Raw genomic sequence first — 16,502 nt, forward strand, 5'->3', positions numbered from 1 at the left:
AGTTGTTCAGTTACTGTCTCCACTATATAAAAGTAACCCGAATGGTATATTTACTACTGCAAAACAAAGTAAAACTTCCTTTTACTCCTTAAAGTCAGTTAAATAATACTCTACATTTTCATTTTAGTAGGTTTTTTTTTTTTTTTGCAATTTTTCAACCTACGTCAAAGTATGCAAAGACATGGCCCAGGAGAGACAAATGAATATAGACAGGATACAGAGAGAATTTCCCCAAAATTTCTGATGTGTTTCACATATGTATGGATAGTAAATTTGTTTCAAATTATAGACACCTTATCATCTTTAATCAAGTAGAAAACATAAACTAAGATCAGAAGACACCATTGCTCCCAGGTTGCTGAGTATTTCAAAGAAACTTGACTGTGCTAGATGAAGAGGGAAAATACAGTGATTCCAACAAGATCGGTTGATTATTCTCTAACTAAAGCAGAATATTCCCACCAATGAAGTCAATATATCATGTCAAAATTAGGAAATCCTGATGGAAGCATGCTTCATGCTCTGTGTGTACATACCACCCAGAGGAAACAATTTTCTTAGACAACTGTAATAAGTCTTGTAGACCAAATCCCCATGTATTTATCATCTAGTCCTACAAAAATAATTGAGGCAGGTATAGTTCTTTCATAAAACATAAAAGATGTGTTTATTAACTGTTAAAGAATTAATGAGCAGTGCTTTCTAATGTCCCGTGTACATTTTCCCCAAATGCCAAAGGATCACTGAGGGAATTGTTGATGGACCTCTTTACTGAACATAGTTCAGGATTCACATCAGTGACTATGCCAGATGTTCAGACGTTTCCTTACAAGTAACAAATAATATTATAAGTTCAGACAACATTTATTGCCAGGCAATAGGGTTAGATATAGTTAGATATACTTAAAAATACATGTATATATAATATAGTTATATTAAAAATTATAAATTTATGGTATTACATGTTTTTAATAAGCTTCTTCTGGTTTAGCATTAACCTTCCCCTGCTTTCCTGGGAAAGAAAAATAGTTTTAACAATAGATGAATACAAATGCAAGTGCATTTACTTTATCAAAGTAACCCAGGAGCTTAATTATATTCCCTTCATATACCTTGTTTCTGAGGCCCCAAGCTACAATATAAGAAGTACCTATTGGCTTCCAAAGGATTAATTTACCACACCAAATCTACCATGTCCTTACTACTCTGTCTTCTCGTGAGATTAAACCATAGATCTCATGTGGTATACTACCTATTTTACCAGGCCTTGTTTGACTTCCCTTACAACTTTGAATGGTGGCTGAGAATAAAACAAAAAAAAGTATCAAGTTTGAGGATGACGGTACGATCCTAAAATGTGTGACCACAAATCTCCAGTGGCAAAAGACAATTAGGGAAATGCTCAACATCCTTAACCATCATGGAAATGCAGATCAAAACAACTCTGATATACCATTTTATACCCGTCAGAACTGCCAACATCAAAAACAGTGATGACAACTTATGCTGGAAAGAATGTAGAGTAAGAGGGATACTTTCCCATTGCTGGTGGGAGTGTAAACTTGTACAGCCCCTTTGGACATCAGTTTGGTGATTTCTCACAAAATTAGGAATCAATCTACCTCAAGACCTAGCAATACCATGCTTAGGCATATATGCAAAAGATGTGCAATCATACCAGAAAGAAATTTGCTCAACCATGCTCATAGAAGCATTATTCATAATATCCAGAACCTGGAAAGAACCTAACGTCCCTCAATTTTGAAAGGAAAAAGAAAACATGGTACTTTTACACAATGTAGTAGTGAAAAATGATGACATCTTGAAATTTGCATGCCAATGGATGAAACCAGAAAAAAAAAACATATTGAGTGAGGTTAACCAGACCCAGAAAGACAGATATAATATGTAATAACACAAAAGTAGCTTTTTTTTTCCTCATTTTTTATTAAAGATTTCCATCTCCTTCCCTCCTCCTCCCCCTTCCCTCCCCTCCCTTCCACCCATACCCCCACTCCACCCCTCTCCAAGACAAAGAGCTTTCAGGGATCCCTTCACTATGTTAAGTCCAAGGTCCTCCCAGCTCCCCCTAAGTCCAGGAAGGTGAGCAACCAAACTGACAAGGCTCACAGTGAGCCCGTCCATGCTGTAGAGTTCACGTTCATTGCTTTTTGAATGAAACAACAACAGCAAACCAACCTGTGGTCCACAACCTCAGAGAACTTAGACAACAAAATGACCCTAAGAGAAATATATGGATCTTCCTAGGAAGGAGAAAAATAAAAGATCTCCTGAGTAAATAAGGAGCATGGGGGATAGGTTTGGGGGTGGAAGGGGAGAGAGGAAAGAATGGGAGTGGGGAAAATGTATAGCTCAATTAAAAACAATAATGTTTAAAAAATCCATGACCACATAAAAGTGTGCATATTGCTCCACTGCTGATTTATCTGCTGTCTTACTGGTCTCTTAAAGATTACATAAAGTTGGAATGAAAGGAACTCCTTTATCTCCTGCACTCAAGTGCCCATCATACGATCAATTTGCCAAAGGAAACTCACCTTATGTATTCTACTTAATAAAAAACACTAAAGGAAAACATATATGTACTTAAATAGATACTATTTCTATAATGTCCATAAAGTAAAGGAGCAGCTTCCTCTTTTCATTTGTCTTAGTTAGGGTTTTAATTGTTGTGAAGAAACACCTTGATGTGGAAAGTCTTATGAGGGAAAATATTTAATTGCGGTGATGGCTTAAAGTTCAGAGGTTTAGTCCATTATCATTGTGGTGAGACATGGTGTCATGCAGGCACACAGCCCTGGAGAGGTAGCTGAGAGTTCTACATCTTGTCCTAGCAACAGGAAGTGGTCTGAGACACTGTGTGTAGCTTGAACATACACGATACCTCAAAATCCACCTCCAAAGTGACACACTTCCTCCGTTCAACAAGGGCATATCTACTCCAGCAAAGCCACACCTCCTAATAGTGCCACTCTGGGGTCAGTACACTTCCTTTCAAGCTATCACACTATTCTATTGTATGTATATATATATATATATATATATAGATAGATAGATAGATATATAGATATATATATATATATGTGTGTGTATATATATATACACATACATTTAAAGTAAATATATATATATATATATATATATATATATATATATATATATATCACATTTACTTTAAAGCTCCAATACTGATGATTTTCTTGTGTCCTTATTTTTTAATTTTGACAGTATTAGTTCCTTTTTCTTGATTTTTTTTTCTTTTTAAAATGTTATCTACTGGCTTCCCATGACAGAAAAAGTATACTTTTGTGTTCCCTTACCTGATCTCATGGTCACCTCCCTTGCTCCACATCTTTGAACAAGAGTTCACAATAAATTGAGATGTGATTACCATTGAGTGTTCATTCTGCTGGCAACTTCTCTTTGTAAGACAGGAAGGGCATCACAGTTCTGTTTCAATCTGCAATAGCTCATTTCTTCTTGAGGCTATACTGTACTTTATTCGTTTGTTTCTTCAAATCATGAATGCAAGGTATATCTTCTCTCTTTAGGTAGTTAGAGAAACGTACTCCAGACTTGGGTGGCTCATATATAAGAGGACTTTAAATTTTTACTGTTCAAGGAGGACACAGTCCATAACAAGATGCCAAATGCATGGATTTAACTGTCAGACCGCAAGCCTTGGCTGGCTCCTTACAAGGCTGCCCTATAGTAGCAGTCCTTTTTTTTTTTTTTTTCCCTCATGGTTTATTTTTTTTATATTTAAAAATTTCCATCTCCTTCCCTCCTCCTCCCCCCTCCCTCCCCTCCTCCTCCCCCTTCCCTCCCCTCCTTCTCCCCCTTCCCTCCCCTCCCCTCCACCCATACCTCCCCTCCCTCCCTCTCAAGGCCAAGGAGCCATCAGGGTTCCCTACTCTATGCTAAGACCAAGGTCCTCCCAACTCCCCCCAGGTCCAGGAAGGTGATCGACCAAGCTGAGAAGGCTCCCACAGAGCCCGTCCATGCAGAGGAATCAGAGCCCAGTGCCATTGTCCTTTTCTTTTCAGTCAGCCCCCGCTGTTGGCCACATTCAGAGAGACGGGTTTGGTCGCATGATCCATCAGTCCCATTCCAACTGGAGTTGGTGATCTCTCATTAGTTCTGTCCCACTGTCTCCATGAGTGATCGCACCCCTCTCGTTCCTGACTTTCTCCCTCATGTTCTCGCTCCTTCTGCTCCTCATCAGGACCTTGGGAGCTCAGTCCAGTGCTCCAATGTGGGGCTCAGTCACCTTCCCCATCTGTCGCCAGCTGGAGGTTCCCTCACGGTCCTGACTTTCTTTCTCATGTTCTCTCTCCTTCTGCTCCTCATCAGGACCTTGGGAGCTCAGTCCGGTGCTCCAATCAAAAAATTACAACCAGATGAGGAACTAGCTTAATGATTTTCATTGAACTTTATTTCCTATTTTAAATTCCTGGGTCTAAATATTAATCCACTGTGGCATTGTGGGAGCCAGACCTTCAACTTTTAAATTTGAATAGGTCACATTTGTGTGCACCATTTGTCAAGCAGAAATCTGTTTTCACTATGTTCACCCACATCAAAGAACAGCAACTGACAGTTGTCCACGGGCAGCCTTCCATGTGCTGTCAGGTGACTCTGCAAATGCAAACTGTTGCATAGCTGTTGGTTCAAGACTGGCTTTGGGTATTCGAGATCTTTTCTTTGCTCTCACTTAGGTTTTGGAAACCACAACTTCTAGTATCTTCACAAGAGTTGTACTCTGTTTGAAAACTAATCTGTTCAAAAATGAGTGGCTTCCTTTTCTCTTCTTGGCTTTTCTTTTTGAGAAAAGAAAAATTCATAGAATATAGATTTCTACGTGGAAACTATTTTTTTTTCAGAAATTTGAAAAGAATTGGATTTTTTTATTTCCATCTCCTGGAAGAACTCTGTGTGTGTGTGTGTGTGTGTGTGTGTGTGTGTGTGTGTGTATGTGTGTGTGTGTGTTTGTGCATTCTCATGCACACGTGTGTTTCTATTTTTCTGTATATATATGTATGTATATATCCATAGATGTATCCATATAAACATATATGTAGGTATATGTGTATTTAAATATATATAGATAGATAAACTTTAAATTTAATCTTTGTTTACTGGCCTTTCCTTACATTACACTGGCATAAATGCAAGTGCTTTTAACTTATCAAAGTAACCCAGTCGACACAAATGCATGGAGAATTTGGTTTTTCCATATTTAGTTTTAAATGTATTTTTTCCTGTTTCTCCTTCAGTTTCTTTGATTAGTATTCCTCATACTAATTTTGTTCACCATATGCCCATCTCCCTCCAATGCAAATGTGATTATTTCACATCCATTATGCTACAATAAGCAAGTCTTACACAGTGGACAGTTTCAACTCCGAAATTTGATTGAATTGAATTGTGTGTCACAGAAGAAGTTGGTTCTCAGTTCCCCTCTTTTTACTTAGTATGTTGTAGATATTATTTCAACCATTTAGTCTTGGGTGACTAAAATGCTATGTTCTCATGGCTTACTCATTTTTGAGTTACGCTTATTATGTAGTCTACTTTTCTTCATATATCTAACGTTACGTTTACCTTCTAGGCTACTAACTGAATTTTCCTGTATAGTTGATTTCCAGAGACTTCTAGAAAATTCTGGAATGTTTCTTGGTCAGTTGATTTGCTTTGTTTTGTAGTATATTATTCATTTTTTATATAGACATTGAGCTCTCACATACCACTTAAGGCATTTATTGAATATCAACATCTTCTGAATAGATATTGTAAAAATTATTTTTGCATCCATATTTATAGTAAGTTGTTTCTGCTTCCCCTGATTTCTCTTTTAGTTTTGGTATAAATTTTGTGTTCATTCATTCTCTTTTTCTTTATTATTATTCTTGGCAGTTCTCTAAAATGTCCACTGACTCCTATGAACTGAATATATAAAGGAAAAAATATATTTAAAATAGAAAACTTCTAAGTATAGAATTGTAGTAGGGTAGTATTATATCTTGTTTCACTATAGCATGATCACATATTGCACCAGGGATTTCTATATTTGTATATTCATATGAACATGTGAATGCATGCTCATGTGTGCACACAAGAACATACAAACACACACACACACACACACACACACACACACACACCAGCATATATAGCATTTTCCTTTATGATGAACCACTTTCTCAAAATATGTTTATATGAAGAAGCATATAAAATACATCAAACAATTAGTGCTCAATCCACTAAGATGTAGCATGTACCTAGGTCACCCACATTTACTTTCTGGCCTTGAAAATCGCCTAAATATCATACCTTTTCTACCTGGGTTCAGAAAGTATTTAGCAAGAAAAAGGTGGAGAGAAACAGGGAATTTGCTCCTTTCTTTGACTTTGAACAAGTCCTGTATACATTTCTAGTTTAAGCAATACCTGGCTCCTTCTTTTCTGAGACCTTAGAGGTCTCCTTGACAACGGCAGCCACGTGCGATGCATTTTCTCTCTAAACATAAATTTTAACTTCCTCTGGATGATCCAGTTGCAACTCATCTACTTGCGTTATAACTTCCAGAATTCTACTACTGTTGCCTCATCTACTTAACTTTTAGTCTTATGGGGTACTTTTATTAACTTCTTGCCAATTTTCTTCAATCAGAAAGAAATGAACTACAAATATTTCCATTAAAGGTTCCTGAATTTATGTTGTAAAGTTAACTCTAGAAAATACTATATATTATTTGCATATATATGTCTCTGTTCCTCAGTGAGAGAGTATAAGATCTGTAAAACTAAATAGCCATATGAACAAAACTGACAACTACATGGAAAACAATATCACACACACAATTATGTTCAAATTCACTACTGTATCAAATCTGAAAGACTGTAAGATTTGCAAAATTAAAAAGCCATATGAACAAGACTGACAGCTATGTGTGAAACTATAATACCCACATAACAATTATGTTCAAATTCCCTACTGTATCTGATCTGTTTGGAGTACTTTTATGCCCAACTATATAGGGAATCTCAAATTCAAATTACATAAAGTAATGAAGTTCTAGACTAAAATAAAGTAATTTATGTGATAATGGAGAGGAGTAAAGACATTTTAAATTTTTACTTTAGTTTGTGTGTCTGTGTGCATGAGGCAAATGTGGGGAAGTTACCACAGAACTCAGAACAGGGGAGTGCCAGGCCTCCTGCAGCTGCTAGTCAATGATAAAATCTCTGGGAGGTGAAGCCTCATCCTTTGTAAGAGCAGTGCATGCAGTTAACAACTGATTATCTCCACAGCCCTGACTTTTTAAAACATATGTAAAAGAACTATTTGAGGTATTTTCTGACCTTGTGTTTGTGTGATGTCTGATGATTAGTTCCAGGATAGCTATGACAAAATCCGAGAAAGTCAGATAATTCACAGAAATCTACTTTCTCACAGAGCCAGATGCTAGAGACTGAACTCAAGGTGGTGACAATTTGGCTCCTTCCAGAGCTGTGAGGGGAAATCCTATGCTAAGTGCATGTCTTTGGCTCGTCTGTCCACTTTCATGTGCATTTGAAACCCTTCATGTATGCACATTCCTTAATATTTTTTTCTTGTAATAGTACACCATTGTTTTTAAGACTCACATTCAAGACTCACAAAAAGTGACTTTATTACTACATTACACTATTGTAAATACCTTGTCTCTATATAAATTCAAATCTTGAGCCACTAAAAGTAAGGTTTCTAGCATTTGAATTTTGTGAAAATAGAACCATTTCATAGGAACCATCTTCTAATGATGGATGAGAATGCTTTTTAAAAGTACAAACATGTGAGCAAGAAGTTAAAATATAAAGCCAACCATATTACCATTTATTAATCCAAGTTTATACAAAACCAAGTGCAATTAAACTATCTCTTCAAAAACTGTAATCATAAGCCGGTAATTTATTTAAGTTAGTTTGATTTAGAGTAGCCTGGACTTAAAAAATACACCACAGAAATTCTGTTAAGTCGAGTTACCAAACTGATTCCTGCATATCTTTGTAAACAATGAGCATTTCCAATCCCCACTCTAAATAACCTGAAAAGAGTTTTCAAAGCAGCATATAGTGTTAAAGAAATTCTCCAGGTAATCTCATTATACTTGAGTCGTCTGTTTTCATTTGCAGTTAGGGAGGGTTAGGTCATCCTAACAAAGCTCTGTCTTGTAGGACATATTTAGCTAGAAGATTACTAGAAAGTAGGTAAAAGATTAATAAGAGTTTTGTTGACACAATGGACAATGTTTTTAATGTTAAAATAATTATAGCTAACAAATAATTGCTTAACTTTGGTGAAAATTTAAAGTTACAGAGTTTCATTATGCTAGTTTTTGCTTTCTTTTGTTGCTGTTGTTGTTTTGTTCTCATTTGCTTGTTTGTTTGATTTCCCTGTTTTTTTTTGTTTGTTTCAACTCATACTAAGCAAAATCCTTGCATGGTGAAAACCAAAGTTTACTGAGGGGGTTTCATCGACTTACAGATGATGTCCTGTCCACTTCACAGCGGCTGCTCAGAATGAAACAGGCCTCCGCATTGTCCATCCTAAACACAGACAGGAAACAGAGTAACCACACCGAAATGCTGCTGGGGTGGCTGTGTCATTGCCTGGTCCACATCTCTATGTGTGTCCTTACACTTAAAGGACAGTCGGATATCTGGTCAAAGCTGACTACATTTGTGAAAATAACAAATGGCATAGTCATCGAGCTCTTGAATTTATTGCAGAAAAAGAAGTTGAAATTAGCTATTATATTTTTATTAATATGTTTTGCACAAATTAGGAACACTGCTGATCTTTATCACATGGCTAACCTAACTGAACTACAACTGCTCAGTTAGAGAGAGGGAACAGATACGTGTAGTGGTTTTACATCAAACTCCACTGTATGTTTATGCTTCCAGGAGACTGTCCAGCCTCTTGTTCCAAACTCTATTTCTTCATGCTAATGTTTCTCAATTCTCAAAATTAGTAACTAAAAAATATGTTTTAGTTTTTCATAAGAAGTGGTTTTAAAACATGAGAATGGGTACTTTTCAAATTAGTAATGATTTATCTTTCTGGTACACTGTGATAAAGTTACATTTTTCAAAAAAAATATGTTCTCACTGGAGAAGAAAGATAAAAAGCCCAGGAAACTGATCCAAACAAAACAATTCTAAATAAAACATTGAGGCATGATTGCTAAATAGCATTAGTATTGGACAACATTCTCTAAACGTCATTTTCAGTAAAGCAGTGAAGTCAAGCAACCCACCTTCGGGACTTGTTTTGAGACTCCTGCTTCTTGTTCCTTACATGGGGAATTTATGCTGAAGATATGTATTAGTTATCAGTAAGTCCCAAATATTTTATATAAAATTGTGATTAGAAATGTACATACAGTAGATAGTCTGTCACCCTAAGAGATGTCTTTCTCAGCCTACCTCATAGAACAGTGTTAGGTGGTCAACAGTCCCTTGTCACCCCTTTTCTGCAAATTATCCATTAACAATTCACATGGAGGGTTTTCTGTAAAGTGCCCCTTTATGTGGAAAATCATTTCAGTACTAGTATTGACACATAGAATCTATCGGAGATAGGTACAGCTAAAACAAAGAGCTTGGATTCAATTCCCAGAATAAAAGCTTCCACTTCACGCATGCATATCAATGCCCAGTGGACAAGCTGTGTGAAGCACTTAACTCATAGTAATTTAAGGAGAATGATTTATACAGAAAAATGAATATAGTGCTTGAAAGAATGAACATGTCACAATATCTTCTAATGAATATATAGATATCAAATAAAAATTGTTAAAGCTCCAATTCACATAAGTATTTGATAATATCTGACTGTTTATAGAACTGTCACCTGTAGTATTTAATGGAGATAAACTCTAAGACAAAACATATAATATTAAGTTTTTTTTTTTTAGTTTCCCAATATTTACCATTCATTCTATTGTAGAAGTTTCAGAATTTACAACTACTCAGTACTTAAGCATGACTTGGGACATTAGGTGAGTCCTGGAAGGCAAAAGTCTTAGGTTATCAATTGTGATGAGGAAACCATCACATTTAAAACAGTAGATGAAAGCATCCGAGGAGAAACATGAAGACACACTTGAATCTTTAACAGCAGAGGTTAACAAAGCTCTGCTTGCTAGAGATTTCTCCTGGTATTAAAACTAAGAAAATTGTTTGTGTTAGCCTCCATCCCCTAGTGGACTAAGGCCTCCCCGTCTATTCCCTCACTCTACTTCTGTGATAGAAGACCAGTTTCCCATAACAAATGCACCTGTTAAGCCCAGGTGACAGGCATATAGAGAACATGAGGGCAACTCCACAGGATCTCTCAGGACCCTGCTGCCTCCAGCTCTGAGGACTTTTCAGTCTTTAACCTCAGCAAGATAAAATGTGCTACTGAGTACCTGCTGTAACCTTTTTAAAATTCAAACACTGGCTCATGCTTTGATATCTCACCTAATATTTAGGCCAACTATTTTATTTATAAAATAAAAGCCAAATTGTGAAATTTGGAGACTTTAATAATGGGAATTCTCAATACCTCTTGTCTATCTCTGACAGCAATCATGATTCTATCTTGGCGACTTCTCTTGCATGGTATAACAGTGCTATCATAGACATCTGACCTAAAACAAAAGGAGGAAACAGGCCTATATTTCTAGTAGCATTATTATATATTCTATATTCAGTAGAACTGAGCTCAATTTTAAATTTAAACATGTGTGAAATGTATCTTACAAAAGTTATGAGAGAAATGTCATCAGAGGAATGAAAATGAAAATATGAGAGATAGAATATGAGCAAAGAATGCCTACTTTGCTCTAAGGAGATCCTGATCTTTAAGGGCTGAGCCTTGAAGGTAGATCACTCGCTGGGACCACATTGGAATCTGTAGCACCCTCCGAACTTGCACATCCATCTCCGTAGGACACAATATCACCACATAATAATCCTGTTCAAGGAAGAGTGGGCAATGGCATGAACACGAGCATGCTTTATTTTATCCTACAGAGGTACACAAAATACTTAAAGAAGATTTCTTTAATTATGATCAAATTAAAACGAACTTCTGCTAATAAAAAGTTAACATCTAAATTCAGAGAAATTAACTAAGATTGCACTATGATAAACATAAAGTGATAAATGTAAACAATCAATCAGCATGAGCGATTTTAGTTGAAGGCAGTCAAGGAGTAGATGCCATCCACGCCTTTAGTTTAGGTTCCATTGCAAAGTGAGTGTAAAATACATACTGAATGAGAAAGAGAAAGGTTTAAGAGTCCATTCATACTTCAAGTTATTCCTTTTAGACTGAAATTTATTATTGTCATTTAACTAATATTGTGTTATGAACTGGTAATTTGGAAAATTTTTAACGAATATTGTATAGTTGGGAGCTTGTAGTTATATTAAAAACAATAAATGAGAAGATTGGTTTTAGGTCAAAATATTTTAAGTGTATCATCATTTAGAGGCCCAAAAAATGCATTTGAAATGTAAAATGACTTAAGACTGTAAGAATTTGGCTTTTCTGGAAACCCTTCCATATGAGATTCACTTAAAATGTATCTATAGCAAAATATTTTGTATTTAGAATCTCTATATTGTTATTAGAGCTAATTATTGTGAGATCATTAGCTGATTAGAGTATATTAATACACATATACATAAAATATTTATAAAGAAAATTAAAGTTTATGTAAAAGTTTAAAAGCATAATATAGAATAAAAGTGATAAATAAAAATACTATGTATTTTAGATATCACTTATGAATTATATTTATTTTCAGAATTGTCCAGGATTTTTCTCACACAAATTCTTTCAGGACAAACAAAACAAGCAACTATTTTTTCTTTGAAATGAACTAATTGCACTGAAAAAAAATACCCAAATATATTTGTCTCATTAGTACTTAGTCACACTCCAGAAAATGAATACACGAAAAGGAAATTTCAGACACTGGAGAGATAGCTTGGCAAGGAAGAGATCTGGATACTCTTAACAAAGGACACGAATTTGGTTCCTAGCACCAACACTGAAGAAATCACAGTAGTCTACAACACCACCTTCAGGGATCTGACACAATATTTTAGCTTCTACAGCCACCCCCACACACAGATGCACAGGCATACACAAACCTACAAATGCATAGACACTCAGGTACACGCATACACATTAAAAATTAAAAACTTACAAAAAGGATCTGCCATACTCTCACATTCCTATCAGCAGTACTTCTTATAACTACACTCACTTTTCAGGATGGTTTCTTCATTGCCTTTTATATTTCATGTTAAAACTCACTGCTTCATGGAATTATCATTTATGCTTTACCCAAGAGAGGAAACAACAATCCTTTAAGTCAAATAAAATCTTTCTTTCTAGCAATAACAAGCCCCATGTGTCTCTTAGCACACATACAGAAGGAAACCTCAAGACTGTTAATTCCTCCAGCACTTTTTCTATGTGCCTTCTTATATTTATAGTCTCTTATTTGCCTTTTTAAATTATGGGTATATAAATAAAACTTTGCCAGAATACAGGATACACTATTTGTTAATGTGCTATTAAGTATGATTCAGTATTGTACATAATATAGTCTAAATTTACCTGCAGTCTTGGATGTGCATAGAATTCATTTAGAAAATCCATCAGTAAGTCGATCTTCAGTGAGCTGACACACAGGACAACGTGCTTCTCAGTCTGAGCTCTGTGACGACTATAGTTGCCACCCGATTTTTGTCTCTCCATCCACAAATAGGCCAATTGTTCAAACTGTAATGAATTTCCCACATGTGAATGAAAATCATACCACACAAAAGTGAAAGTCGAGTGCAGTGCCTCCCCCCTTTATCAAGTACATGGCATTTCTTTCTCTGGAAATAGTTGAGGTTCCTGAGAATGATCAGGATCCCTTTCAACAACAGACTGAGCACATGATTTCCCCAGAGATTACAAATGAGGACCACGGGTTTCAGTTATCCAATGAAACACGTTAGAGAGATTTAACTATTATACCGTATCAGAGCTAGTCCAAGTTCAGGTTCAGGGAAGTATGATGTAATATGCCATTCACTGCATGAAAGTGGACAGCTCGGCCAACTTTGTTCCAAATTGTTCTGCCTCATTATTATCATATCATTCAAGGGGAGAAAGCTGCATTGACATACACAATGCCCCATGCTACCTATGAAGTAATGAGTGCTGTAGTTGAATGTCAGGGAGTCAAACATGGCAGTATGAACCATTTCAGGTTGTTTAATGAGAATGAAAGTTTATTTTTCATTTGTCACATTGTGTTCTTGATTTCTTCACTTCTGGGCAATCAGTGCTCATTAGAACAAAGAATTAGAGACTGGTCATTGTTTATATCTCTGCCCTTTACAAACCACCTAGTATCCAAAATGCTTCATAATATGCAAACACAATGCCCGGAGTTTGCGTTAGTTGATAAACATGAGAAACTAACTTTTTGTTTTTCTTTTGTTTCTTTTTTTCAAGACAAGTTTTCTCGGTATAGTTGTGGTTGTCCTGGACTCTAACTGTAGACCAGGTTGGCCTGGGACTCTGAAATATGCCTGCCTCTACATCCCGAGTGCTGGAATCAACAACCTGCCCTACTCTTGCCTGGTGAAAAATTAACATTTTACCCACTAAATTTTATGTCTCTTTATTTCTTCATTTTCCAAATTTAATTTAAAATTATATTATATCACAATAGGTAATATGAGATAACCTATATTTAAAAGAAAACATATTCAACCATCAAACCAAAATGGGAGCAATTACTTATGACTGGGGGAAAAGTATGTAATAAAATTTAGGAGGACATTTATGAATAATATAAGCAATTCATGAAACTGTTAATAACATGTCTTATAATGTTAGTGTTAAATAAACAATCAGGTGTTCTATTACTAGAGAAGTTGAACAACACGGATCTGTTTACCTGTATGGGGAGTACCACAAGAGCAACGCAGATCATAGCAACAACAAAAAGCTTGGAAGACCATGTTTCAGGAGTGACATCCCCAAAGCCCACAGTAGAAAATGTCACAATGCAGAAATAAAGGGAGTCAAAGAGATTGAGTTTCTTGCCAATTCTTTCCAGATGCTGAATTCCACAAATGCTAAAAAAGCAGATATGCATTACTATTGACACTCAAAAACTGGACACATTATTTTTTATTGTTGTTCTTTGAAAACCAAAATACATTTCATAAATAACAACAAAAACCTTTTATTGTTTAATTTTGGAAAAATAAATGTTTATTAATGTATGTGTGAGCATCTACAGAAAACTGTTTTTTAACAACAATCAAATCATACAGTTTGATATTTATTGACTATTAACAATACTGAGAGGTGTGGACTTTTAAGAAGAATTGAAGTCCCACCTCATAAAAAGGATTGTTGTCATTATTGAGGGAAGATCTTTGCTGTTGAGGGCATGGTATACCCTGTTGTATATAATATTTCTCTTTTCAAACAAACTTATGTTATGCTCTCAGCTTTTTGTGATGAAATAAGAAGAGCCCAGGCAATTTTTAGCATTTTTATGATTGACTTACCAGATTCTAGAACTATGATTCAACAATTTTTGTCTGCTCATTATAAATAATCCAATCAAATATTCTGCCATACAGTCACAAACTAAACTAATACTCAAGTATTTCTCAAATTGGAGCCTACAGTATAAGATAAACTTCTACAGAAAACAATTGATTGGTAGGTGAAATATCCAGTACATAAACTCTAAATAATATAAATAAGATTTCCACAAATAAGAATTACCAAAGTCACATTAGATATAGCACCATTGCTTAATTATAAAATAAACAATAAAAGATTATGAGTAATGAATATATTGTAATGCTGAGGGGTAATAATAAATTTGCAACACGTAAATCAGTATACAACTACAATAACTTGAAAAAGGATATTCAAAGTAATGTATCAGTATTAATGTTCGGAGACTTAGTGAATGGAAAATCATGAGGGTTGTGTCCTCAGACATAAGGATAGTCAGTCTTATAAAAGCATTGATGCTAAGCACACCAATCTACTCATTCTACATTCTGCCATGTGATGTGTAGCAAGAAGACACTGCCTTCAATTAGAGATAAGGACCTCACCAGACACTAATTGGGCCAGAACTTAATGTGTAGCATCTTCTCATTTGAATCCGTTAGAAACAAAATTTATGTAACTTATGAATTATTCATTTGCCTGTGTTTTTATGGAAACAGACCAACAAAAGATATCAAAACTGAGAATGGATTTTTTTTTTGACTCAGTGAATGCCTATACATGATGATTCAGCTTTGGGAATGGAAAATCGAAAGAGGCTTGGAAACTAGAAACATGAAGACAAGGACTGTATAATATTGAATGTGTTGATAAGGACAATTTTCTCAGGGTTCAGGAAAACAGGATTGTAGAAGAAGATTGCAGAGGGAGTCAGTAGAATGTGGGTTGAACAATATATATTGAAGATGATCCTGATGAGTTGGAGGAAAGAAATGAATGTTTTATTTGGCGAGAAGAGGACAAGCTGTACTTTGAACACAGCAGCAAACTTGACTGCATGAAGTCCATGACTTTAGGAAAGCCAAAATTTCAGAGTGATAAATTTCAATTTGGGTGTTTCATGGCATCTCCTGATTGTATGTAATAATCACAAAAGAGTAAATTGGTTTAAAGATAAAATTTGCAAGTAATTCTATCTTTAGGTGGAATAAAGGGAAGAAGCATGACCTAACTTGGAAGAGCCTCATCCCATCAGATTGTGAAGAATCAAAATGGTTCTCATGAGAAAATACTGATGTGGAGGATAAATATGAAAAAGCAAACCAGATGCTATTCATTTGCACAATAGAAGAAAGAGCTTGAAGTCATTCACGAGATCTTTGAAATCATCATGACTACCGCCAGCTGAAAATAACATGGCCTGGAATTTTATAGTTGTTTCAAGTGAGAAAGCCAAGGCATGCACAGAATTTCTAGAATATCTAGGTTTGTGTCTAGAGGAGCCTTAGTTCTCAGATCCTTGTATTGTGGCACAAAGCTCTTGAGTCACTTCATGTGGGTCCAAGTACAACACTACACAAGAATGTCTGCTTGACAAGATTCCTCCAGAGGACACAGAAAATAAACTTCAGCGGTTATATCATTGGAAAAAGCCAACACTGTTCCAAGTACATAGTCCCCTGGAAGAGCTATTTCATCTAGTTTCCTTCTGCCCAGACTGAAGAGCCTTAGGATTGGAAATGACACGACAAAGCACCAGTGTGATAATGTCTACTAAAGACTTGAGGGTGAGACTCCCTCAGACAACTCAACTCAACGGCAACAGTCATGAACGCCTTGAAGAGTTAATGCTCGCAAACTCTACTGGGAAATTTCCTGTGCCCAGAAAAGCCAAC

At 35.7% G+C, this 16,502-nt stretch overlaps 1 protein-coding gene across 2 annotated transcripts in view; it reads right to left on the reverse strand.

Annotated features, from left to right (window-relative positions):
* Kcnt2 (potassium sodium-activated channel subfamily T member 2) overlaps positions 1 to 16,502 on the reverse strand; it is a 389,981-nt gene that overhangs the window by 147,507 nt on the left and 225,972 nt on the right. For both annotated transcript variants that reach the window (XM_038349154.1, XM_038349153.1), the window contains exons 9-12: positions 14,027 to 14,207; positions 12,688 to 12,852; positions 10,892 to 11,028; positions 8,549 to 8,612 (exon numbers count right to left, since the gene is read on the reverse strand). In XM_038349154.1, coding sequence (XP_038205082.1) covers positions 8,549 to 8,612; positions 10,892 to 11,028; positions 12,688 to 12,852; positions 14,027 to 14,207 — 547 coding nt within the window. The remainder of the gene's footprint in view (positions 1 to 8,548; positions 8,613 to 10,891; positions 11,029 to 12,687; positions 12,853 to 14,026; positions 14,208 to 16,502) is intronic.

This window comes from Arvicola amphibius, chromosome 12 (assembly GCF_903992535.2).
Source record: "Arvicola amphibius chromosome 12, mArvAmp1.2, whole genome shotgun sequence".
NCBI lineage: Eukaryota > Metazoa > Chordata > Mammalia > Rodentia > Cricetidae > Arvicola > Arvicola amphibius.